Source organism: Centruroides sculpturatus, unplaced genomic scaffold (genome assembly GCF_000671375.1).
Source record: "Centruroides sculpturatus isolate CEXI.00-Female unplaced genomic scaffold, Cexi_2.0 scaffold713, whole genome shotgun sequence".
Taxonomy (NCBI): domain Eukaryota; kingdom Metazoa; phylum Arthropoda; class Arachnida; order Scorpiones; family Buthidae; genus Centruroides; species Centruroides sculpturatus.
The window spans coordinates 146,612-173,436 of NW_019385143.1; the positions used below are offsets into that span (position 1 = coordinate 146,612).

At 30.5% G+C, this 26,825-nt stretch overlaps 2 protein-coding genes and 1 long non-coding RNA gene across 6 annotated transcripts in view; 1 reads left to right on the forward strand and 2 right to left on the reverse strand.

The window, feature by feature from the left end:
* The window catches only part of LOC111635377 (aspartyl/asparaginyl beta-hydroxylase-like), a 95,134-nt gene extending 71,714 nt beyond the window's left edge, over window positions 1-23,420 (reverse strand). For 3 of the 4 annotated variants that reach the window (XM_023380329.1, XM_023380330.1, XM_023380327.1), the window contains exons 1-2: window positions 23,242-23,420; window positions 1,687-1,881 (exon numbers count right to left, since the gene is read on the reverse strand). In XM_023380329.1, coding sequence (XP_023236097.1) covers window positions 1,687-1,881; window positions 23,242-23,296 — 250 coding nt within the window. In that variant the 5' untranslated portion in view covers window positions 23,297-23,420. The remainder of the gene's footprint in view (window positions 1-1,686; window positions 1,882-23,241) is intronic. The other variant, XM_023380328.1, reaches the window with a different exon arrangement.
* LOC111635379 lies at window positions 3,120-7,393 on the reverse strand. Its single transcript, XR_002758361.1, has 3 exons — window positions 7,252-7,393; window positions 4,248-4,351; window positions 3,120-3,168 (listed from the first exon to the last, which is right to left on the reverse strand). It is a non-coding gene; the product is annotated as an uncharacterized LOC111635379 (long non-coding RNA).
* Window positions 23,421-24,184: 764 nt separating the features above from the next.
* LOC111635366 lies at window positions 24,185-24,871 on the forward strand. The gene has a single exon (XM_023380310.1). It carries the CDS (start codon window positions 24,260-24,262, stop codon window positions 24,869-24,871), a length of 612 nt encoding a protein of 203 aa, XP_023236078.1. The 5' UTR covers window positions 24,185-24,259.
* The last annotated feature ends 1,954 nt before the right edge of the window (window positions 24,872-26,825 follow it).

Here is a 26,825-nt window from a genome sequence, read left to right on the forward strand (position 1 = left end):
GTCAGAACAATTATAAAAGGCAAAGAAAAAATTCTCGAAGCTGTGAAAAATGCTCAATCTTTAAATTCAAGCATCATTCGTAAACATCACAGTATTATCGCTGAGATGGAAACAATGTTAAAATTATGGCGTAATAATCAAGTAAATGTGAAAAATTGTAAAATAATATAGGCCTAATTTGTTATACATATGTATTATCTAAGATTTTATTAAACATTTTTTTCTAAATTATTGTTTTCTTTAGTCTCTGGCCCCAATTAAAAATTATTTGTATGTATTTATATGCAAAATTATACCCCGACTTACACAAATTTGACTTACGTGATTACCGCTCGGTCCCACCTATCGCGTAAGTTTGGGGTATTACTGTACACTAAAAGAAGTCAAAATTGACTTCTAATTATTAATAATTAGCAATGTGGAAATAATAACTATCATTACTTTGTATATATTATTTGCAAAGATTTGAAATAATGAAATACTCTTTTCCAAAATATTCATTACTCCTTTTTGCATAATCATTGTGTGTAACAGAGTCTAATGGTGAGATAAGAGGTTTGAAATTTCAACTCCACACTATATTCAAAAAACAGGTTCCTCACCAAGCAAAGGTATATTTGACCATCAATAATATAACCAAAATAAATCAGTATATCATAAGCTAAATTATTTCCAAACTAGAAATTTTTTCAGCCCCAAATTGAGTATCAATAGCAATTTGTTACTATCTACTCCACACACATAATATCATAGTGAGTAACTAGTAATGAATACTAATTAATAAATGAATACTGAGCATACAAGTACCAATATCTACCATATTTTACGGACTATAAAACACACCTTAACTTTTAAGCAATTTTTAAAAAAAATAACATTTTTACCACCTAAATCCTTTCATACAGATTGAAGCAAATGCTGATCTACCAATCAATGCTTAGTAGCGCTATTGGACGTCTGCTGATTGTACGATGGTTGCACGATGATCACCGGCCAATCCGCGGTCGTGGATTCAGAACCACCAGTCGTCTCATGATCCTAGTTTCTATGGCGACAACCATTGCTCATTTCAAAAGAGAAAAAGTGTGGGAATCATACATCCAGACGATTCTATCCTGACACCCTGCAACTCATGTTCATCGCATCGATGCACTGCTGCTGCCAGTTGAATTCACTGTTGCCAGATAGAGATGGGTTTCCCGTGGCATCAAATATATGGCAATTTTTAAGACGCAGGAATTTTAAATCAAACACTGGACATTTTTATATTAATTTTGAGTATAAGATGCACCTGAATTTTGGAGGCAATTTTTTGAAGAAAAAAGTGCGTCTTATAGTCCGTAAAATATGGTAACTGTTTCTCAAAAGTAAAAGGTTTTTACATCATTATTATTAGGACAAGATGGAAAGCTAACCTTTAGACCAAACGTTGTTCCGGATTAGAATTCTGTTAATTAAAAATTAACAGAATTCTAATCCGGAACAATGTTTAGATGTCTAGTGTAATGATTTTTAATTGCAAGTTTCTGAAAATTTTTAATGTAACTTTTTCAAATGGAAAATTATCTTTATTTTGAACAGATCAGGTTACCCATATAAAATAATATTACTCAATTATATCATTTGAAAATATTTTAATATATTGCAGTAGTTATTAATAAACTAAAAATTAAAAAGACGACTTACTATCAGCATTTCTAAGAGCAATAAAAACAGCACCAGTAGCAACTATAAGTAAGGAAAATATTAAAAAGAAGATAACTTTTGCAATCACACTAGGTTCATGTGGTACAGTTTCTTCTTCTTGTTCTGGTTCTGAATCTTTCTGCCATTCTTCTTGTTTTTTAGTTGGAAAAAATACATCTTCGGCATTCAGATCTTCTAGAGAAAAGACCCATCATTAATATTAAATTTTAAATATTTGAAATTAAACTAAAAGTAATCAATATATTTTGTTTACTAAAAAGTATTCCATAGTATAATTTTGTTTATATATCANTTATAATATGAATTAATCAATTTAAAATAGAAAGTTTGTTTTGAATTTTATGTTTCTTTTTGTTTTAAGGAATGTAACATGTATAAATAGGTTTATTAATTACAAAATTGTTCTTTTAACTTGTTTAACTCATTTTTAAAAAACAACAATTAAATTTACCAGATAAGAGACCAGTGATTTTTTTATAAATAAAACAAAAAAACAATTTGTATTTTGTCTATTGTTCATTTCTTATTTTGTCTCCCAGATATCTGTGCCTGGTTGTCCATTGCCCACTCACAGTCACCCACTTGACAGTGTCTCTATTTATTTGCAGCATACACAAACAAAAGTTCTCAAAAATTAAATTTATTTTTATAAAATATTTATCTTAAAATTTGAGATAATGCATCCCATAATGGATAATTAATTCAATAGCAACTTTTTTGCCATATTTTATGCAAATAAATTAAAATTAAGAAAAATAACAAAAAAACTGTGTGTGTATTGTTTAAGAAATTAGAGTGAATTGAAAGTTTCTACATGTAACATTAAAAAATTAGGAAGATCTCAAATTTCATTCATATATTCCTTTAGTTTCTTCGGTTAACAATTTTGTAAGCTCTCTAAGAACATAATAATATGCATAAAAATTAAAACAACACACAAGATTTAATTGTCATTACCTACAAGGATCCTGTTTTATAGTTGCAAAATAGCATGGCATATAAAGATTACACCATAAAGGGCAATAAATACAATTTAAATGTAACACTACCTTTTCACAATGCAAATTTAACTGCAGATCTTTTGAAACATTATCAGTTACTACTCTTGTCAAAAGTAACTTAAGATTGAATAATGCTAACAGAACACTCTGTAATTTAATAGTTTATTTAATTGAAAAAGTAAAATCAACAGTTTAATACAGCAACAAACAAAAAGTTATAACTGATAAATGAAGTATTAATAGAAAATCATGTGTACAATATTTATATTTTTATTCCTGAATTTTTAATTTATTTGATATCTATTTTTGGGCAATTTAAAATTTTGAATTAAATATTTATTAAAATTCAAAAAATTTATTTTAAAAGCCAATATATAAAATAATTATATTATGTTCTTTTTATTAATAAATTTTTTATACCTTCTGGTTCCTTTTCTTCATGTATAATTTCAGCAAAAGCCTAAAAGAAAACATTATAATTAGTAACTATAAAAACTTTAATTCATTATTGACAATTTTTAATACTAATAATTTCAAAAGTTTTAAAAATCTTGAAATAAAAGGTGGAGTTATAAAGGTCTAGGAGTAAAAATACATTTATTCCGATAAGATGTGAAATAATTTAAAAATAATCATTAAAATTTTCTCTGTTAGGAGCCTCCAATCTGAGTATTAATTTATATTTTTCCACACATTTAGACTTTTAAACAAAAATTTAAAAAAATTTTGTTCTGTTGATTTATTAAAATTTATGTTTAACTATGAGTTCAATCCACAAAATAAAGTTTGTTTTTTTAATTTTCTGCAAAATTCAATAAATTAAAAAGGAGTTGCAACAGATGTTAGTGACTGATTAAGAAAAGAACAGTATTAAAAGAATTTAATTGAATTAAAATTATTATTTAACACTTAAACAAATATTTGAATGTATCAGATTATAGTTTTATAATTGTAATTGTTCTGAAAATAAAATGATTAAAAGAATTTTTTATCTAATGTCCTTAACTTTCAAGACAGTTAAAAAAGCAAGTTCAAATCAAACTCAAATCAATAATACCCCAAAAGTAGAAATCTTAAAATCAGATATCTCTGGAATATAAAGATCTTTTACTTTTCAATCTGTCTTAATATTTCTGTTATTTGTTTTAAATATTTTTATTTTACCAATGATCCAAGCATATAAAAATGAAACCTTCATCTATAAAATCAACAATCTGACTTACAGACTTGTATATCTTTAGATTACTATCATACTAATATTAGAATGACAATGATTTTATAAATAATAAATAAGTAAAAATTTACTAGGGTTCTTTGAGGTAAATTTGAATAAAATAATGAGTTAATAGAAAATGAAGATAAAAATGTTTCAAAACCTTTTGGAATTTATCAAGTTGAATAATTCAAATAATTATTCATTCACAAACTTTTAATCCAAAATTAACTTGGGTAGCAACAAATTAAAATAAAATCATTTACCTATTTATCCATAAATTTCATTTGAAAATATGTCAGTTTAATATAATTAATTAATCTTACATCTGTGGGAGGTTGACTATCTTGATATGATGGCATCTCTTCTTCTTGTAAAATTTCTAAATTGGGTAAAGTTTCTTCTATCCATAATTCTGCCTCTGATCCTTCTGAAAAATTGTACGTTATGTAGTTCAAATATTATACAAAACTTATCCTATCATTTACTGCTATACAACTATTTGCTACCAATATTGAAATATATATATTGCATTTTTAATACTGAACTGTTCAAGGTTTTGTATATTAATTATTATTCTATGATAAACTGTTTTGTAATTAATGTGTGTAAACAATATTGACTAAGACAAAACCTTTCTCACTTTGTTTCTAGAGTTTCTAGCAAAGTGAGAAAGGTTTTGTCTTAGTCATTTTAAATAGTTCTAGCTCCAAATGTGTAGAAGTATAAACAATATTGCAAAAAAGACTCTTAACAATTAAGTTTTAGCTTTAAAAAAAACACTTAATTCTATAATAGATCAAATATTAAAGTAGATTATAGATTATACAATGGGGAACAAAGCCAAAAGCACTTTGATCTAAAAACATTGTGTGTCCCTAAGAAATTGCTTCAAAAGTCTCATCTTTTTACAACAAAGGATAGAAGATTCTAAAGAAAAGATAGAAGGTATTACCAGAGCTCAAAAAGGAAGACCCAAATGAACAAATCTACATGGATATGGGTCTGCACATTCACAAATATGATGCAGCAATCTCTCCTCAGCAGAGCCACAAAATGACAAAACATTAGGAGGACATTTCAATCCACATAAATATTTACAGGTGACCTAAACTGGTCACAATATCAATCAAAACCCAAACACTGTTTACTCTGTTTTAGTCTTTACTAGAGAAGTGGAAGATACAGTCCAGTCTTTGACAGTCTTAGAAAATGTATTGCAAGAAATACTAAGAGCTGGTTCAGACTCAATAAATAAATAGGATGCTCCCTGTTTGTCCAGTAAATCAGTTCTCTCATATCCTGACACCCACTTAACCTTTTAAATCCTAAGAATCACCATTGAGTTGTAAAATAACTTTTGTAATTTTTAAAAATTCATACTTTTAGACATTTTGTTATTTTGTGATTAATGAAAATCAGAAACATTGAAATTCATTTTGAGTAAAAAGGAGTGAAGAAATTTTTTAGGTAAATGAAGATATTACCTTTAAAAAAAAATTATTACAGTGGAACTTGGTTAACTTGAATTAACTGGGGAAAAAAAAATTCAAACTTTATATTAAAAACTTTCATGTTATGAAGGTTCGGGTAAAAATAAAGATTTTGTACATCAAGTTACTGGTGACCAATAATAAACTATCAATATGACATTTCTGTGGGTGTTATGATGTAGAATCACTTTGTCAATGTAAACATCTCAATGTTATCCAGAAACTTGAAAACACTCAACTGAATGGTTAAATAAGCTACTGAGAAAGACTTTCCCAAATGGTTTATCCATTCACTCCTAAATGTTCAGCAAGAAAATTTTAAAATTGCAAAATTTTGTGCCTAGAATCAATCTATTTTTTATTTTTTATCACAAACATCACTCTTAATGATTGTTATAATCTTGAAATTTTGCCACAAAGGTTAAAAGTTTTATGTAGAATCAAACTGTAATTGTTTTTTTTTAATTAATTTATCAAAAATCCATTTATTTATTACATCAGCTAGTTGGAGAAATCCACTGGCAATAAAAAAAAAGGTTTGAATGGCAGGTACAGTATCTAGATCATACATGCTGTCTGGAGTCCCCACTCCTCCCACCGTCAATGACAATGTTTATTTTTAGTCATATGCAGTTTCCATGCTTTAGAGAAAGTTTTCAATTAGTTTACTTGATAAATAAATGTTAATTACGAGGGCAGGCTGAAAAGTAATGCACACATGCTTGTAGAGCACAAACGAAATGATTTTCAGAAGCATGCCAGGTGGCATATGGAAGTAACATTCCCCCTCTATGTGCATGCACAGTTTGAGGTTGTTGCATTCATTCATTCAGTATATTTTGAGAAGCAGAAATATGGAGACATGTTCTGGAGCTATGTCAATGCGAGTTAAACAGCGTGCTGTTATCGAATTTTTAACTGCTGAAAAAATCACGTTTAAAGGCTGTTTATGGTGATGATGCTGTTGATAGGTCTATTGTAAATTAATGGATAATAAAATTTCATGGTTGCGAGACTGGAAAAGTCATAATTGTTGATGAAACACGCAGTGGAAGTCCGATCACTGCCACAGATAATTACCGTTGCACCTTGTTGCAATGTTTAATTCTTCTCAGTACATACAGACTCAAACACCTCTGACGTTGAGTTTGGCATGTTAGAGGCAGCCTGGCACCAATAATCTGGCAACATGACAACGCTCGTCCACACACCTCGCGCTCAACAGGAGAGGCTCTACGAAACCTGACGTTTGAATCGATTCCACACCCTCCTTATTCCCGTGATCTTGTGCCTTGTGATTTTTATTTGTTTCCTCTACTTAAGAGAGACCTCAAGGGTAATCATTACACCTCAGACAATGAGGTGAAGGCTGCTGTCAAGTCCTGAATTCAAGAAAAGTCAGAAGAATTTTTCAGTGATGGAATGAAAGAACTTGTTACACATTGGGAGAAATGTGTTAGTCATCAAGGCTATGTTGAAAAATAAATTTATGATTTTGAAGCTTAAGAATTGTACTTTAGTGTACTTTTTGCCCGTTCTTGCTATTTGTTTTTGTTCGTGTTCTACAAGCATGTGTGCATTACTTTTCAGCCTGCCTCATATTTTATTTAACAGAAAATTAAAATTCTGAGGAGTTATGAAAATACATTCAAGTTAAACAATTCAACAAATTTGAGTTATCCAGTTTGATTTAACACGTAGATCCCTATTCCAGACAACCAGGAAAAGAAAATGACTTCAAGTAAACGTGACTTCAAGTTATCTTGATTCAAGTTAACCAGGTTCCACTGTATTTCTAGTTTTCAACTCTTAAATTAAAAATTAATTGAAAATTTACCTTTAACTTCTTCTGCCTTCAAATCTTCAATAAAAGAAATTGGCAGTTCTTCAGTATGTAATTCACTATGACTAGTGTCTGAATCAGATATTATACCAATAGACCCTTAATATAAAAATTTTGATTATCAATTTTTTAAATCTATTTGCTTAGTTAGTTACTTAAAATTAAATATATTTATTAAAATTAAAAGAATTTTTCAATAAGTAATTTTTAATACAGTATAAACCTTATCACATCTAATTTGGTTTTGCTCTATTTAAGTTATCCTGTTTAAAATATTATTACAAAAAAGTCATTTCATCAGGTTATATCTTGCTTCTGCTATGTATCAGCTAAATATAAGCGCATTAGAATATTAGTATTGGTAATGAGCTATTTGAAGACATAGTCACCATCAAATAGCCTAATATCAAAATTATTATTTCCTGAAATAGTGAAGAAATAAAAATGACTTCTATCGGTTACCAAGAATCTACTCTGTTCAGAAAACTTATAAAATCATCAGTAAGTTACTTTACTTTTACAAAAATTAAGTACAAATACAACAGACTATATTGGTTAATATACTATAATGTAGTATTGGTTCTGTCAACAGATCATTATAAACTGAATGTATAAGGTCTGTTTTATGAGTGAATTTATCACTTAAAATTAATTGTTTAATAACTGATAATATGAACTTGGAAAAATTAAAAAATATTTTCTATGGATGAACTGTAAAAGTGTCCTCCTTTTTTGAGTCCCTTTGTACAGCAGTAGGAAATAACAATTTTACAGTGGAGTCAACCTTTATTTAGAGGTTTCTCCCCTGCCTCAGCATGAAAAAAAATTACAATGTACCCTATGGTGGTGGCACAAACACTTATAAAAATTATACATTTAATAAAATTTATTGCTGGGACAATAAGAATGAACTTCAAAGAACATTTCACTTGCTGAAGCATGGCAGAAGCCTCCAAATAAAAGTCAACTCCACCATAAAATCGTTATTTTCTACTGGTGTACAAAGAGACTAAAAAACTTTTAAAGTCTAGGGTACATTATAAGGTACATTGTAATGTTTTGCATGCTGAGGCAGGGGAGAAGCCTATAAGTACGAACTTGAAAAATTACAAAAATACTTCCTATGGATAACCATAGGAAGTATTTTTGTAATTTTTCAAGTTCGTACTTATAGTCCTGGGAATAAATTTTATTAAAAGTGATAACATATAGACAAAATACTAGCATATGGCTTTATGACCATATAAAACAAAACAATTGGGCATTTTGTAAAACATATCTCACAATACTTAAATTCTTCTATTTGTAGCACTTTAACAAAGCACCATATATGAATGAAAAAGAATTACACAAAATAAATAAGAGAAGCCAGCATTTCAGCAAAGTTTCAATAGCTGTTGTGTATATACAGTAGAGCGTCGATTTTCCGAATCAATTGGGACTGGGGTTGTCCGGATAACTGATATTTCGGATAACTCATTTACGTCTGAAAAAATAGTTTAACGTATCCGATGTCGAAATTTTTCTCCGTTGCGTGTCGCTTCGCGTTGAATTTTCGTCGATGTTAAGCCTAACAAAGACTATTGTATCGTTAAAAATTATTTTTTTATTTTGTACAAACAAAATAAATATATTGAAAAATATAAAAACAATAAAAAATTATACTTCAGATGTTAATTTAGTATCAAAAACGTAAAATATTTGAGTAGCCCAAGACATAGCCAAAGATTGAAGCGCCACAGCACTGGCGAAAATTTAAATTTGCCGACTGGAATTCTTTCAGACAATTGACTTTCGGAAAATCAATGCTCTACTGTATATGTATACAATATATATAGTAAAACTACTCTGACTCTGAGTGAAACTTTAATCAAAATGAAACCTATGCAATTCAGAAAACAATATTTTTAGTGAAGACATCTACATGATACATGCAAGTTTTAATTTTCTGCTTTCATAATTAGATTCCTTCACTATATTCACACAAGGAAAGTTAAACGCATTTAAATTGTTAAACTAGTTTGACTGTCAAAGGGTGAATAAAATTAGTTCAGCTAAAGTAAATTCATTCAATACATCATAAATTTGTTAAAGTTCAATTTTGTCAAGTAGGAAGTTTGCTCAAATAATCTCATTGCTGAATAGCCAACACTTTCTGACTGAACATTCACATGGAGTAAAACTGGAAATGACATCACAACATTTATTTTGAAAACTAATTTGGTTATTTACAAGCAATTTCATCTAACTTTTGATTTAACTATATAATATACATAGTAAGCAATGATATGTATAGGTTTAATTTATAATCCAATTAATTTTTACCATTATCTGTTTCAATACAGAATGATTTAATTTAGTTTACAAAGATTATTGTGAATAGTATAATAGTTGAACTTTTTAAATTTAAATGTTGTCAATTTCACTTTTCCATTGTAAACATATTACTAGAAATTTTTCTATTGGTTAAGATACTGGAAACTGATTAAAATCAATAGGAGGAAATAGTGGCTACAAAAAAACAAATATAATGTCATGCAAAGCTAATATATTTATTGGACAAGGAGACTACTTTTTGAAGCAAGTGAGCAAGTGATACATTTAAGTATCTATAAGTCAGGTTTACAAACTATAATCTAGGTAGAATAACAATAAAGTAAGTTTACAGTAAGAAGTTGTAGATTTGAGTCTTTCTCTAGATTGATCCTTTCTTCCAGATTCTTCTAAATTGTTTAATTTAATTCAAAAATTAATTTAATATTAGCTCAAAATCCAAAGTATCTATCTAAAAGCTAAATTACACAGTTCAATTAATTAAATTATTAACCTAGTGCTAACGTGAAAATCCAGCTTTTAGATGCATTAGGCACTTAAATTAATAAATGAAAATTAACTCAATTTCTCCGAAATATTTGGATAATTTCTCTCTCAATTACAACAATAATCAAAATGGAGAAAAATAAATGTTACTTTGAAAGTGTTCTGAAAAATACTATTTTTTGAAATAACTAAGCTTTCATCTCTTAAGAGATGTTTTGCATTACATTCACTCACTATAGAAATAACAAACTTATTCAAACAATCTGAAGAGAAATAAAAAGATAGAGATTAAGAAATGGACTCTATAATTTAAGAAACTATTTATATTAGAAAATAAAGAATGTCCTACTTGTTCAGAAAGTTTATTTCTCCTTTAATACACAATAATAATAATAATAATAATAATAATAATAAAGCAAATAAAAACTAATGCAATCTTTAGAGTATTTACAAATAATACATTACTGTTATTTTTCTATTTTTTTTTTTATTTTGACTTTTATTTACTTCATATGAACACAACATGCATAGCAACTAAATAATAAATAAAGGCAAAATAAACCAATATGCAGCACAAGAACATAAGAAAGTTAACATTTTTGCCTGTGTTAAATGAGCATCTTCAAGCTAACTGACCACCACAGCTGTTAAAACAAGGATTTCCATACCTATGTTAAGAGGGGTGACATAATAGAAAAAAGGAAGGGGAAGAGGGGTGTAAGATTACAGTTTCTGTGGAAGTCCATTTGTAATCTTGCAGTAATAAATTTATAAATTAACTTGCTATATAATTAAGAAATCAACAAATCTGATTACCAAGCTGAAACATGAACTTTAGCCAAAGTTCTTGTATATTAATAACATTTAAAATATTTACTTAAGGCGTGTGTCCAAATAAATATTTTATGTATTCTAGCAATCTAAAATGTAAATACAGTAGCCCCTTATTATATCGTATATTGCACTTTTTTTTTTGGTCCCCAAAATTTACAAGCACTTGAGTCAATAAATTTTAAATTACCAATTACCATTGAATTCTTTTTGCAACAAAATATGGTATTTTATTCCAACATTGTCCTTGAAACTACCACTGCAAGGTGAAACAATAAATTCATCAAGAACTAAATGAGCAAAACAGGAGAACAGATCAATTATTATTTGTTTCCTTTTGATATTAAAAGTTGCTTATTTATTAGTTTTAAGTACTGTCTCCTCATTTACAAGTTTCTGTGAAATTTTGAATTTGCCATGTAATGTTTAAGGAAAACATTTCTTTATTTCTGAACAGAAAGTTCTAAAACTTTTTATACAGTACAGCAGTAACTTTATTTTACTCTAATTTTATAAGTTTTGATGTTCTATTATATGTTCAAGATTTTTTTTTTAAATTTTCAATTACTGTATTTAAATTTTTATTGAAAAATATAATTACACAAATTTTTAATAAGCAATTTATTATGAAATATAGTACTGTATAATAAAAATCACAACTGATATTTTGTTTTAATATTGACAGTTTTATCTTTAAATGCCATTGTTAAACAACAACAATGTTAAATGGGCATTAATGGTATCGATGTTTATGTAAACATCAATTAATATGATATAACCATGAATAAAATTCAATATTGAAAAACTAAGCTTATTTTATATTAGAAACACTTCCTGATGAAAGAATAGAGGATAGAGATTCCACAGAATGTATAATCTGTTTCATAAAAGCCGAGAATTTTTAGTACTCGGTTATATCATGCAGCCTGAGACATCGTGCTTTTTGTGAGATCCGAATAGCCCCTGGGTCTAAGTAACAATTTAAAAATAATATTAAAATTATAAAGTAAAATATTCTTTCATTTTGGTATGAAAATAACGGTTTTCTAACGTGGGAAAACTGATAAAGAGCCACTTCCTTTAACAGAAGCAGAGGCATCCTTTATTTTTCCCCTTATCTATTACAAATCTCACTACACTGGAAATTGCCGACCCCTCAATAATTCCTCTTTTCATCCCTTCATGTAAGTAAAGATAAATAAGCTGATTGGTCACAAATCATGAGATATAGTCAAAGATCTGCATGATTCGGGGAGTACGCCAGAAGATCCGAGAAGAGATCGACATAGTCCATATTTGCTCTATAAGGCCAACGCCCTTTGTCGTGTCTAATCAACTCAACTACAATAATGAGTTAATACCAAATGAAGGAAGAGATATTTTTATATTGTGCCTATCAAGACCTCTCCATGAACAGAAGCCAGAGAACTGAGGAAACAAAGTAAAATCGACAAATCAAGAAGATAAAGTCAACTAAGAAGTTGTATGTTTTCATGAATTTGTAAGCTCTCTCTCTCGGCGCACATATTTTGATTTATTTGTTGTCTCAACCGATTGTCTCTGACTATTTAACTATTTCCATTTTTGTATGATTTGTTTATTTTAGTTTATTAAATTTTTCTTTATTATTGTTAAAGAAATGTCTCTTAATAAATCTCTGAATCAAATCCATATCATATCCACATGCGTGTTAATCCGCGTATCTAAATTTGATTAACTGGTGTCATCCTCCTGACGTAGATCCGAATCTCGCGATTTAGATCTGTTACTAAAGCCCTCCCGGTAAATTCTTGATGTAAGATCGGATCTTACGATCCGAAACTACAAGAACAGATTTCACTTAATCTGTGCCGAGTAAGTGGTACTCTTGGTTAGTACCCCCGGTTAATCTCACATTTTTCTTTGTCTCCCAACAAGCATGATATAACAAAAGGCTACTGAACTTCTCTTATGTTCTACAGAGATACTGGTCTCTTCCTTTGACATTAGATATCCTGACAATTTATCTAATTATTGCATTGAAGCGATTTACTTCTCAAGCCTTCAAAAACATTTCACTTTGGCATGGGCTATTTCCAAAGGCCAGTATAAGTGAAGATAAGGCAGCAAGCAATTCTGTAATTAAAACTAGTTTGTCTCAAAGAATGATGGTATTAGCATCCAAGGACCATTGTGATATAGACGTGTTTTGGAAGTAATCATTTGATATTTGTAATTCTATTGTTTAAAGATCCAGATATAGACTCAATATAATAATAACTGTTATGATTTCTAATCAGCTTAACTAAATAAATGTCAGTTTTATCAGTAGTTCTTATCTTTGTCTGAATGTAAAATATGCATGATTGAAGGAAATCTGATAAACCAATATAAATCTCTCACAAAAGGTTTCAAAATAGTTGCTTAATATTTATCTGTAATTATATGATATCTTACATCTCAAAAATAAAAGAAAGTCTCAAAACAATTAATACATCAGGAAAGGAACCTGGTGAAGTATGGGAGTCTTTAAAAAACACCATTAAACATACTGCTAATAAATGCATAGAAAAGAAGAAGAAGGAAAATAAGAAAACGCCTTGGCTGTCACACAAATCTTTAGAAATTGCAAACACTCGGAGACAAATGAAAATTATAGGAGATCGTCAAACAATTAAAAAATTAACTGCAGAGTTCCAAAGACAGGCTAGGAAGGATAAAGAAGAATATTTTAATAATAAATGCAAAGAAGTTGAATTAAATAATGCAAAAGGACGTACAAGGGATCTCTTCAAAACAATTAAAGAGGTCGTTGGAAAATTTACCCCTAGGCTTGGTATTTTAAAGAACACACATGGAAAAGATCTAATGGAAGAAAGTGAAATAAAGAGAAGATGGAAAGAATATACAGAACAGCTTTATAAAGCAGATAATAATATAGAAGAAATAATTGAAGGAAGACATTTTACTTTGGAACCATCAATTTTGAAGGAAGAAGTGGAATGGGCAATCAACCAAATTTCAATTGGGAAAGCAGCAGGAACTGACGGAATTCCAGTGGAACTGCTCAAAGCAGCTGGAGAGGAAGGAATTAGAATACTAACAAAGCTATGCCAACAAATATGGGAAAAGAAGGTTTGGCCAAAGGAGTGGAAGCAATCCATTTTTATACCAATCCCAAAAAATGGCAATGCAAGAGAATGTTCCAACTATAGAACAATCGCACTAATTCCCCATGCAAGTAAGATTCTGTTAAAAATAATACAGAAGAGAATTGAGCCATATTTAGAAAGAGAATTGCCACTGGAACAGGCTGGATTTAGAAAGGGAAGAGGAACTCGCGATCAAATTAGCAACATCAGATGGATTCTAGAAAAGGCAAAAGAGTACCAGAAGGACGCCTTCTTTTGTTTTATAGACTATAGTAAAGCCTTCGATTGTGTGGATCACTCCAAGTTATGGAAAGTACTCAGGAGCATGGGAATTCCTGAACACCTTATATCTTTATTGATGAGTCTTTACAATGAACAAGAAGCAAAAGTAAGAACTCTATACGGAGAAACTGAATGCTTTAAAATTGAGAAAGGGGTGCGACAAGGCTGCATTTTGTCTCCATATCTGTTTAACTTATATACTGAATATATCATGAGAATGGTTACTACAAATGAAGAATCCATTGGTATCAAGATTGGAGGCGAAACTATTAATAATATAAGATATGCAGATGATACCACCCTTTTGACAGAAAGCAAAGCAGATTTTGAAAAACTTATCATAAGGGTAAAAGAAGAAAGTGCTAAATTTAATTTGAAGCTAAATGTAAAGAAAACTAAAGTAATGTCAACTAAAGAGTTAAAAAATTTCATTGTGGATGGTGAAAGAATTGAAGTGGTAGAAAGTTACATACTTTTGGGCTCAAAGATAGAAAGGAATGGAAGTTGTGAAGGAGAAATCAGGAGGAGAATTAATCTTGGCAGAACAGCCATGGCAAATCTCACCAAGATAATGAAAGATAAAGACATTTCCATTCATACTAAGAAAAGAATTGAAGAAGCAATGGTTTTCCCTGTAACATTATATGGCTGTGAAAGCTGGACTCTAAGGAAAAAGGAAAGAAAAATTATAGATGCATTCAAATTATGGGTATGGAGAAGATTACTTAGAGTTCCATGGACAGAAAAGAAAACAAATATCTCAATTTTAGAAAAAATTAAGCCAAGCTTCTCCTTAGAGTCAAGAATCTTAAAACAAAAATTGACCTACTTTGGACATGTGATGCGTAAAGAAGTTTCCCTAGAGAAGACTATTATGCTAGGAAAAGTGGAAGGTAGAAGGAAGAGGGGAAGGCAACGGATAAGATGGATAGAAGAAATAGAAAAAGTCACAGAAATGAAGCTGGAGGAGCTACGAGAGACAACAAGGGAAAGATCAAGATGGAAAAAACTTGTCCATGAAGTCACCAGGAGTCGACGACGACTCGATGGAACTTAACAACAAAAATATTTTGATGTAAAATCACTTAAGCAAAAATTAAGTTAGCATTGACTTTTCCATGAAAGCCATGATTCCACATTATAAAAATTATATCATCAAACTCAATTTTCATTTATTTTGTAAGATAAAATGAATAATGCCATTTTCTTATTGTTTGAAAAGCTTGAACTGTAAGACATGAGTATCCCAATAGATAATATCAGCATATACTTAATGACTTGTAGAAAACTTCAATGCAATACAAAGATTTTTCACTTACATATGACAAATATTATTGAGTTTTCATTAAACTTAACACATTTTTAATAGTGTGAATAAAAAAAAACCTGTTTATTTTATTATTATTTTTTTTTTTTCCACTAAAACCTGTTTATTGATTCTTATGCTTTTCCATATCACCTTAACTCTGCTTCACCAAGTTTTAACTAACTTGACAACCATTTTATCTCAATTTATCATACATTGCTGTTCCATAATTCTTCTGAGTTTCAAAATGGTATAAAAACAACATATCAATTAAAAGACTCATTTCACAAAACACAACATTTATGTCTTCTTAAAGCCTCAGTCAGAGGTACAGAATATAACCAATCATGCAAACAAGGTTTAGGGCAAATTAAAGCAGTCCCATAAAAATTTGTAGCAGAAAAATTATTATTATAGTGTGAGAGGGTCGAATGTGCAAGACAAAGTATTACAACCAAACTACGAGGAACGAACAGTTTATTATCAAATTGGTTAATTAACAGGATACCGATGCCCATCACAGAGACAAATTTCCAGATATGGTTACAAAAGGGTCTCTGCTCTCATTCAGTTTCTTATATAAATTTAATCACGCGATCCTAATATAACTAAACTACTTATGACTAACCTTAACCTAATACCATGACTAATAGAGATGATGAAGAAAGAGGAAGGAAAAAAGGGTTCTACTGGTAGTTAGCAAAACGGGGTCCTAATCTGGGTGGTCAATCACTGTAGATGTCCAACCTGTTAACATTGGATTTGATACTGTGCCTTGGGTGTTCAATATGCACCGAGGTATCTCTTCAGGCTTTACTGGAACGAATCTCTTTATTAGTTCTTGACTCCGTCCCCTTGGTTCTCTAGGCTCTCTCTGTCGATGCTGACTAATTCATGTTCTAAAGGAATCTTTTACAACTTGCCTTCTCAGTGTCCAACCCAAAAGTGGTCGTCTTTTTCATCCTTCGTCTAAAAACAACCCCACGGGCAGGACCTCCTCCCTGTCGGCAAACCACCAATCAGGACCCACGAAATTCTCACTCCTGTCAGGTGACAGGAAAGGGTTATTAGCGGAAGGAAGAAGGGGGATAGGAAAGAATAAAGGAATTCTAAATCTATATATAGTATTTACATAGACAAAAATGGCAGACAGCCACATATGCCCTCATCAGGAGAGCTCAAACTCCACAGTGGAGTTTGTAATAATCCACTCTCCTCCCTCTGAGGTTATATCTGCCTTGATATGAGTTCTGCCATTCATCACTTGGAGTTGGCCTATCTTCTTGATGTACAGGTTCTCGAATGTGACTCGGGGATGCGATGCGTTGTTGGTAACTTTGTATTATGTCACCTTCATCCTCCTCAGCATCATCTTCGGGCAGGTTGAAGTGATTATCTCAGTTAGTCCTGGATGGTATATGATTTCTATGCACAGCATATGAGAAGTATGGCTTAAGTCTATTAAAATGGATTACAATAGCAATAGCTACAAAAACGTTACAATAAAATGCTGTAGTGTCTCGGCTAAGATTACAGGCATTGGGAAAATTTGTCACAGAGAAACCATGAATTTTAAGAGTGAAACTGGAATGTTTACTTTGTTTCTGATCAGTTCTATCATTTGCTACATTACTGACTATTTACATGTTTATGCATTTGCAGCAATAGCCAAATAGGAATAAGTCAGTCTTACTGAACAATATTTTCAATTTTTCATAAAAATTGAAACCAAAACAGAACCTTAAAAGGAATAGGAAAATGTAAACCTGTTCTTATATCAAAATGCTTTGACACTATTTAATCAATAAAATTTCATATCTGTTTGAATTAAAACAAAATATTCACTAGTTTTCCACAGAGAGAATTTTCAACTTAACACTTTTCAATTTATAGATAAGTCTCACTTGTTGGCCAATTTTCTTCTAAAAGATGAAAAACAAGTCTTACTAATTCAAAGTTTTACATGTTATTCTATGGAGCTGGATGATAATTTCTACATTGACTGTAGACAACCCTATGTTTAATGGGAAAATTATCATTTTCATCATTAAAAGCAATGCACACTGTTTAATGTTTTGATGTTTCATAAAATGGCTGCACATAAGTTATTGGTCATTGAAATTTTACATTTAATAAATGATAATTTCAGATCAGAAATACATAATTCTGATGGTGAAACCATAGAAAAAGAATTCTATTTATGTTCTATCAATGTAAACACCACTATGTCAGACATTTTTAAAACTTTTTTCATTTTCATAATTATTCTGTTGTTTCATATTAATAAACAAACAAATAAATAAAGAAAGAAACAAATCTTAAAATATTATAACAAATAATTTTTTTTAAATAACCAAAACCCCATTCTACATAGGCATTCTCANTTCCTGGAGGGAGTCATTAGGGATTTTATATATCAATGGTTTGATCTAGAAACTAAAAGTATGAATTAAAATAGAGCACTGGGAACTAATGAATTAAAATAGAGCACTGGGAACTAAAGAATTAAAATAGAGCACTGGGGTTTAAACTATACAAATCAAATATTAAGTAACAAATAATTTTTTTTAAATAACCAAAACCCCATTCTACATAGGCATTCTCAGTTTATTAACACTTCCCTTATCTGGAAAGTGTTAAACTGCATCGTCACTTTATAAACAACTAGCAGACCCCGCCACGCATTGTTGTGGCTCAAAATGTATCTATTATAAATTTATAACACTTCCCCGTGGGGGGAATTTTTCGAAAAATTTCTTCTTAGTGTACATTCTGTTGATGTACCCTATTAAAACGCAAAAAACCACATCTAAAATAGTATAAATAGAAGCAAAGTTCTTTACCATAAGCCTTAATCCTAACCATCTCCCTTAAGTGGGGGGAATTTCGACACGTATATTATATAAAAACACGTGCGTATTCAAATGCAGTGTTGTGTCAAAATTTCAAAGGAATCGGTAGGAATAAATGAACATTACATTTTTATTTATATAGATATAGAAGATGATCTGCTTTAGTTCATTTTCACAAAAAAGCATAATGCCTCACAGAAAAGCAAACTTAGGGCGTCGTACTCATAGTGCCATCTGTTGGACATAAAAGCCTTAACCTAGATAAAAGCCTTAGTTGGACATAAAAGCCTTAACCTAGCAGTAGAGCGTCGTTTATCCGAAAGCTGGTTATCCGAAACGTCCGTTATCCGAAAGCATTCCAGTCAGCAAATTTAAATTTTTGCTAGTGCTGTGGCGCTGCAATCTTCGGCTATTTCTCGGGCTACTGTACTCAAATATTTTACGTTTTTGATACTAAATTAACATTTATTATTTTTTTATTTTTCAATAAATTTATTTTGTTTGTACAAAGTAAAAAAATAATTTTTAACGATACAATAGTCTTCGTTAGGCTTAACATCGACAAAAATTCAACGTGAAGCGACACGCAACAGAGAGAAATTTCAACATGGGATAAATTAACATATTTTTTCGTACATGATTCGTTATCCGAAAAATAAGTTATCCAAACCACCCCAGTTCCCAATTGATTCGGATAAACGACGCTCTACTGTATATCTTTTAATTTATATGAATGTTTAACGGAATAATATACAGCATATGTCCACCGAGGTTCCATTCTAAATATTGGTGAAAGAATTTTTGAAATCGGATGAGTAGTTTCGGAGATTACCTGCTGCAAACAAACTTACATACATACATACATACAAACATTACCTCTTTATAATATTAGTATAGATATTTTCTTTTATTTTTTATATATTTTCCATACATTCATTATAAGAATAAAAAAATATTAACATTGAAATTATTTTAAATCATCATAAAAACATGATAATGTTTTCAAAATGTTTCCTCAACAAAACTGTTGATTTTCAAATATGGAAGATATGAAATGGCTTAAAAATAGTCAATATCAAGACTATATAAATAAAAAACTGGAAGTTTACAAAAAGATTGCTGATGTAACTAAAACCACCAACAGCAGATGCAAAGTAGAAGATATGAAGAAAAAAAAACAGGTTGAGAAGCAATATTTGGCATAAAAAATAAAGGAAAGTACAAATAACTTAATTTATTTATTTTACAGATGAATGTACAGTACACATATAATACATAGCATGTTTATAGAAATGAAATAAATATCCACATATACTTTTTCAAAATTAAATGGCTAAAAATGATGATGATAATCCAAATGCTACACCTTCAACCATCACAGAAAATGAAAACACATTGCAATGTCCAAGAACTAAGAACAAACTAGCAGCCAATGTTGCCTTGTTAGTTCAAGGATCAATACTATGGTGGAATGTCAAACATTGTGACCAACAAATCAACATATACAAGATTCAATTGACAGTTTTGGACGAACTACAGTGTCTAAATTATGTGACATTCACTGTGCAAAGCAATGATCTTGTATTATAAGCTAAGGAAAAATTTGCTGGACACTTGGAACATGACTGATTCACAGTCTCTGCCTACCTTTTTTTTATCATTATCATCAAAATCCCAGCCTATCACTTTGCAAGTTTTGGGAAGTAATTTAGATCATTTTCATTCAACTTTTTCTCAACAAAGGGATGATAATTCACAATCATACATATTCAAGAAAATTATTATAAATACAATTTATAAAAGTATTCTTTTACTTAGCATATAAATTTATCTGAAGATTCTAGACTGATCTAAAAGAAAAAAAGATGACAATCATAATTTTTAATTCATGTAATTTTTGCAAAATACAAATATCTATAAAAACAATATTGAAAGGATAATCATCAACAATACTTACTGATAGCAAAAGAAATTTTTAGACATACAAATATTCTACTCAAAACCAGAAATTCAGAAAGAAGTGCTGCATTACTTCTTTCTAATTATATTTTAATAGTAAATAAATTCTTATTGAAGAAGGAAATTCAATTTAGAATCTACTTAATTTTCAATAATTACAAAAAAAAAATTAGGTAAAACTCAAGCAAAACAGATAATGCACCTAATTACAGCCGACAAGAATCAAGAATCAAATCCTGGTTATCTTATTTAATTTTGTTCTGTTAATGCTCTCAAGAAGAGTTTAAAATAAAAATAATACAAAAATAATATTCCTCTAACTTTAATAAACAAAACAATGAAAATATTTTCCAAATATTAAATAAGAGCTTATTGAGCTTAAGTTATTAACTAATAAATTAGTATCAGCAATGATGTCACTAAATAATTTAAATATTTCAAAACTAACAAAATATGAATTTAATTTAATATCAGATTAAAAATTCTGGGCCTAAAAACAGCAGAGATTTTATCAGCTTGAACTTAGATTTAATAAAATTCCTGATAAACATTACCGATGAATAAAATCTTATTAACTTAAAAGTAATTTAATTCTTTTCTACACAAAATTGCTATCAAATTTCAAATTAAAAAAGGAATCAAATTACATATATTCAAGATTCAAAATATTTTTTGAAATTAATGTTAAATTATTACTTTGTCAATTTTAATTTTAAAAAATATTTAACTAAATTTTTTAAGCTTTGATTTAAAAAAAATAATTATGGTATTATCTCAATTATTAGTAGAAGTTACTTTTAGGTAAATGATGTATGTATATACAATGCATATATGAGGAGGCTTCAAAAAGTTCATGGAAAAAGGATAGTATGAAAAAACGATTTCAGTTATGATGTTTATTTTTCAACATATGCTCCATTAAGGTCGATACACTTCTGCAAATGTTGGTACTAGTCTTTAAGTTCATCTGAGTAGAACTGAGGGTCTTGTGACATGTCAGAGTAGCTCTTTTTACATCTTCAAGTGACGAAAAATTGGTACCTTTCAGTGACTTATCCATTTGTAGGTTGTTGACTTCTTTGGAGCGTGATCACCATAAACTTGTTTCAGAGCATCAATGATTTGCCTATTCTCCCAACCAAGTTTCACCATGAACTTTATGTTTGTTCTGGTCTTAATTTTGGTGGATTCCATGTTGCTTGAATGGTGCTTGACTTTCAACTGGCGGCGCTGTGTTCTTACCTGCATTTAAGGGTTCATGTTTGAACATGTTATAACACGTTGGTACAAGAGGGTTAAGATGCATTGAAATCAAAATTCTTCCAAACAATTTTTAGTTACAGACTTTTTCCACAAACTTTTTGAAGCACCCACGTACAGGTAGGCCTGTAGCTGGAATTTTATCAAAATCTGATTTTGCTGCTTGATATTTATGATCAATACCTACAGTTAATAGCTACGTTCAGCAGAGTCAACATTTGTAACCAAGCAAAGGTGTTTCAATCGGTAGGTGTTACATAGTTACATCTGCCGGATGATGAGTGACATATACAGTAGAACCCCTCTAATCCGTCACCTTTGGGACTGGGGGTATGGTCGGAACGCAAAAAAGGTTGGATTATCAGAAGAAAGTAAAATAAACAATCTTCCCTTTGTTCAGTCTTTGTAGTACTGCTAATTTTTAATTTATGAAAGAGTAATGTGTTTACGTTTCACTCCTGACATGTTGAAAACACACACAAAACTGTACAGTACATGTACACACAATATAAAACATATACTGTAACGAAACAGAAAAACACCACAAACGGTGAGTCACCGAAGAGTTGGGACAAGTTTCTCAACTCCAACCACGGTCGGATTAACCGGAGCAACGGACTAGCCGAGGGCGGACTAGAGGGGTTCAAATGTACGTTGGAACAAAAAGCAGCCATCATTAATCAGTTTCAGGTAGCAATAGGTAGCTTAAATGAAAGATGCTACCAAATGTGACATCAAAACACCAAACATGTTCCAAAACAGCACTACTGTAGAGGGCATTCAGCAGAAAAATACTCAACAGCTCTGGAACTTTTGAGTCTGCTGAATGCAGTCAATGTACTGTACCTATGGTACCTACAGTTATGGTTGATACGGTGGCGCATTACAACTTCACAGACCCTGACAAAGTTGAATTAGGGACTGACTTCAGATATTTTTCTTCAAGGGTAATTTTTGGTGGAAATGTTTTTTTATAGATTTGTTTGGATCCCCAGGAAATTGTCCTTTTTGTCCATAGGATAATTCACCTACAGCTCTGATAAGGCCCCCAACTGTCTCATTCAGAGCTTGAATTGTACCTCTCCTTCCCCATTCTTTCCATCCCCTCACACCCTCATTTATACTGCTGTACTTTTAATCCCGAAAAATACATTACTTTTCTGGTGGCGCAACATTAAGAGAGTAAGTCACAACCACTCAAAACCTCCAGTAGCTTCACCCCTGTACACATATTATCTAACATTATTCATTTACTCCAATAGAAATTACCTCCACAACGTTAATTTTTTCTAAATATGTATGCATTTTATTTTTCCAAATTAAAATCTTATTAATTTTTTTAAAAAGGATAATCAATTAGCATTCCCTTCTTCTAAATTAGTTCTTGATACCTACTTTTGGTAATCAAGACTATCAAACTCATCTCATGACGTCAAAACTACAAATTAAAAATAAATAAAAAAATCCGACGTTTTTTTGGTTTAAATTCAGTTCATTAGGCTTAACGAATTACATGATATAAACACGATAACAATATTTTCACCTTTTTTCTGGCCTTCTCGCCTCTTCTTCCTTTTCCTGGGCTCCCTTTCCGACATTGTGACCAAAACTTAAAAAATTTCTTAATTTGTTTAATAACAAAACTATCTTTTCATCGCAGACGATAACACATGGTCATATATTCGATCAGAGGCGTTCCGGAAATGCCTTACTTTATCATAAATAAAATTTTTAAAAGTTGACGTTATGTTAAAATATTTTTATTTATTAATATTGAGATAAATGTTAAAATTATTAATAAATTTGTTAATTTCAAAATCTAAAGTTTTTGATACGCGTATTTACTTTCTAATAAGATTAAATTTTTGATCGTCATTGGAAATCTTTAATTTTAACTATCGGTCTTGACTTTTAGATTTCAAATTTGAAATTAAAATATACGTTATTTTATATTTGTTCTCTTATGATAAGTTTATGTTATTTGTTTGTTTGTTCCTTTATGGAAAAAATCTGGAAGCATCTGACGGGCGAATGGCCGAGATGGATAAAGCGCCAGGCTACCTCCGCTGGAGGACCCAGATTCGAATAAGAATCCGACGGACCACCCCCAAAAAACACTAGGCATTTTTCGGGGTTGGTCTGTCTCTCGTCCCCCGACCACACACATTTTAGGTCTAACAGAACCCGTAATGGGTATGCAAAACCTTTAATACATCGGACTTATGAGTGTTGAATACAAGTAAGAAAAAGTCAATTAATAACAGGCCTGATAGCCGAGGTATAAGAAACCCAGGATAGGTCAACCTTAACTGCCCTGCAATCTGGTCATCTGATAACGGGCTTGCTTAAAAGGCCTTCAGTACCCATAAAGCGAAAAGAATTTTAAAAAAGATCAGTTAATAAAATTCTCCAAAAAAATTATACATTCAAAATTTATGAGTATTAATTACGTGATATCTACTCATACCGCACAATTTATAAAACAACAAAGTTAGCTTTTAACAATAACTACAAATCATTTTTGAGCCAATAATAATCAAAATAACCTCAATACAAAGAAAATGGAAGCTCTAAAATTATTTTACGATAGAGTAAAAGATCAAGTGACTAGTAAAGCAGATTCCCTCATAATTTTGCTGTATCACGCCGTCATTTCTAAAGGGATGTATTGCGTAGGCATTGGAGACAACTGGTCAGAAAACTTGACAAAAATCGATGCCAACGAACTACCCAAAGACTGGAACAGCAATCAAAAACTGTACACTTTGCGATTTGTGGACGTAATTGAAAATCGGTTTGTGATGAAAGTACACAATGATCATGAAATAAAGTGTCTTTATGTTAATTTTTACAACGTTAACGGAAACAAAACGGTAGCATTTCCGCTTAAAATATCCCTTTTGACTAGAGAGTCTTGGCAAGAATTCGAAACTGCTTTCACGGAAGAGATACAGAAGTTTCCAGTTCTTGTAGATCGTATAAAAGATACACTCTCTAAAACTGACCAAGAAGAGGAGAGGACCCTAGAAGACGTGACAAAAAAGAATGAGACGAAAAAAACCAAGGCATTTATTATAGATATAGGAAATATAGAAATTCCAGGGCTATCAACTTCGGGAAATGAAAATGAAGTATCTAAGATAAAGAAGAAAGATCCTACAAAAGAAAAATAATATTATTAGTTTAAAAAAATATAACTTTTTATTGATTATTCTAAAGTATTCAAAATTATATTATAATAAAAGTTATTTAAAATTTAAACATCTACATTGTGATTTTATTTTTATAAATAATTAGGTGACTAAACGAACGTTTTAATTACTAGGACCAATGCTTTTACCATCCTCTCTCGATTTCACACCCCCTCAAAAACCCGAGCAATGCCGGACGTGCGTCGCTAGTAATATTTAAAACTGCATTCGTACAATTTGATGTGGTGCATTGAATAGATAGACCTTGAATCAAAGATAGGCCTGATTAACAATTTTGTAAATAAATGTATTGTATTTTAATTAACACGAGATTTCTTAAATAATCAATTCAATACCAGGAAAAACTCCAAAAATAAATTATAATTTTTTCATTTACACAAATTGTTAATTTCATTATTTCATTTTTAATAATTATCAATTTAACATACCACACAAAACTAGATAATTATCATAATTGTTACACACCAAAATATCATATAACGCTCCCAATGATTCTACTGGTTGCGGGCTGTTAGCCCCTGCCTGCTAGATGTTTGGCCGCCCTCGTCCCATTATGTGAATCGCGAGTACTGTAGATTTATAACATCTTAACCTAACCGATAGGAATTTACTGGTATGATGATTTTATGATAGTTCTGTATAGTTGACAGGAGTTTAAAAAAATACCAGTGATATTACGATTTCGTATGTCCCATCTATAAGGGGATGTAGAAAAAAACGTGTACAATTCCTGTACAATGTTAAAAAATTAACTGTTATTTTGGTAGCATCATTTACAACTAAATTTAATGAATGAGATGCACAAGGTACAGAAAAAGCTCTAGAATTTATTTTCCTTAAATTTACGATTTATGAATCCGTTGTCATAAAAATTTGTCGTTCCACTTCTTTTCCAAGCCTACAAATATTCTAGTACAAAGTAACCGGTTTCGACTTATTTCTACTTAAGAAATAGTTAAATAATTAAGAGATTAGGGAATTAGGGACATAAATAAAACCCTGCTGAAAGAACCTGAATTTTACCTAAAAGCCAGTGGCGTGCCGTGACATTTGATGATAAGGAAGCTGTGTTTCTGTAAGAAGCCGATTTACACGGACAATCAGTTAAATGCGCGTCAGGGTCCATTCGTATTCGTTTGTTCGATAAGCCGTACATTTCTTTAAATGTATTTTTAACATAGAATCTGACGTTTTTTTTTATTTTCTTTTTGAAACCGTGTCCTGTTTTATATTTGTGGCGTAGTAAACACTAGTATTGTGTTTTATTCCAAAGACACATGGCAAGTTTTCCATCAAATTCCTTTATTAGTTGAGTCGAGTCACTACCTCCCCGTGCCGGGAGTGGGTAATTTGGCGCCTGCTGCCTTCCTTGCTGACTCGACTCAACGATACTACGCCACAAATATAATCTGACGTATTTAATAAATAAACAAGTTTAATATAATTACCTCCGTTATTAGATTCAATAGATTTTCTATACCCTCTAAATGCCAATTCTTGCTTTGAGAAAAAAACATATGTTTTATGTTTTATAAATTGAAAATTATAACGAGATAATTACGACTAATATATATATATATGTGTTACTGTGAATGACCGAAATCTGGCGAATGTCAACATTCTCCGGTGAATGTCAACATTCACACAGTCGTTTCGTGTGTGTATATATATATATATATTTGCTAAATATCGTTATTTCTCACTTACACCGGCAAATGTCGACATTCAGAATGCGCTGATGGTGAATGTTGAATAAAAATATTTTTATTACGTTAAGACAAAAATGCAACTTTTTAATATGTCAAAATAGGAGAAAGCTTAAGTAATAGTACATGTAAATAAACTGTTGAACCTAAAACGAACAGTACATTCTATATCATTAAAGAAAATAATACAATAATAAACTTACACATAA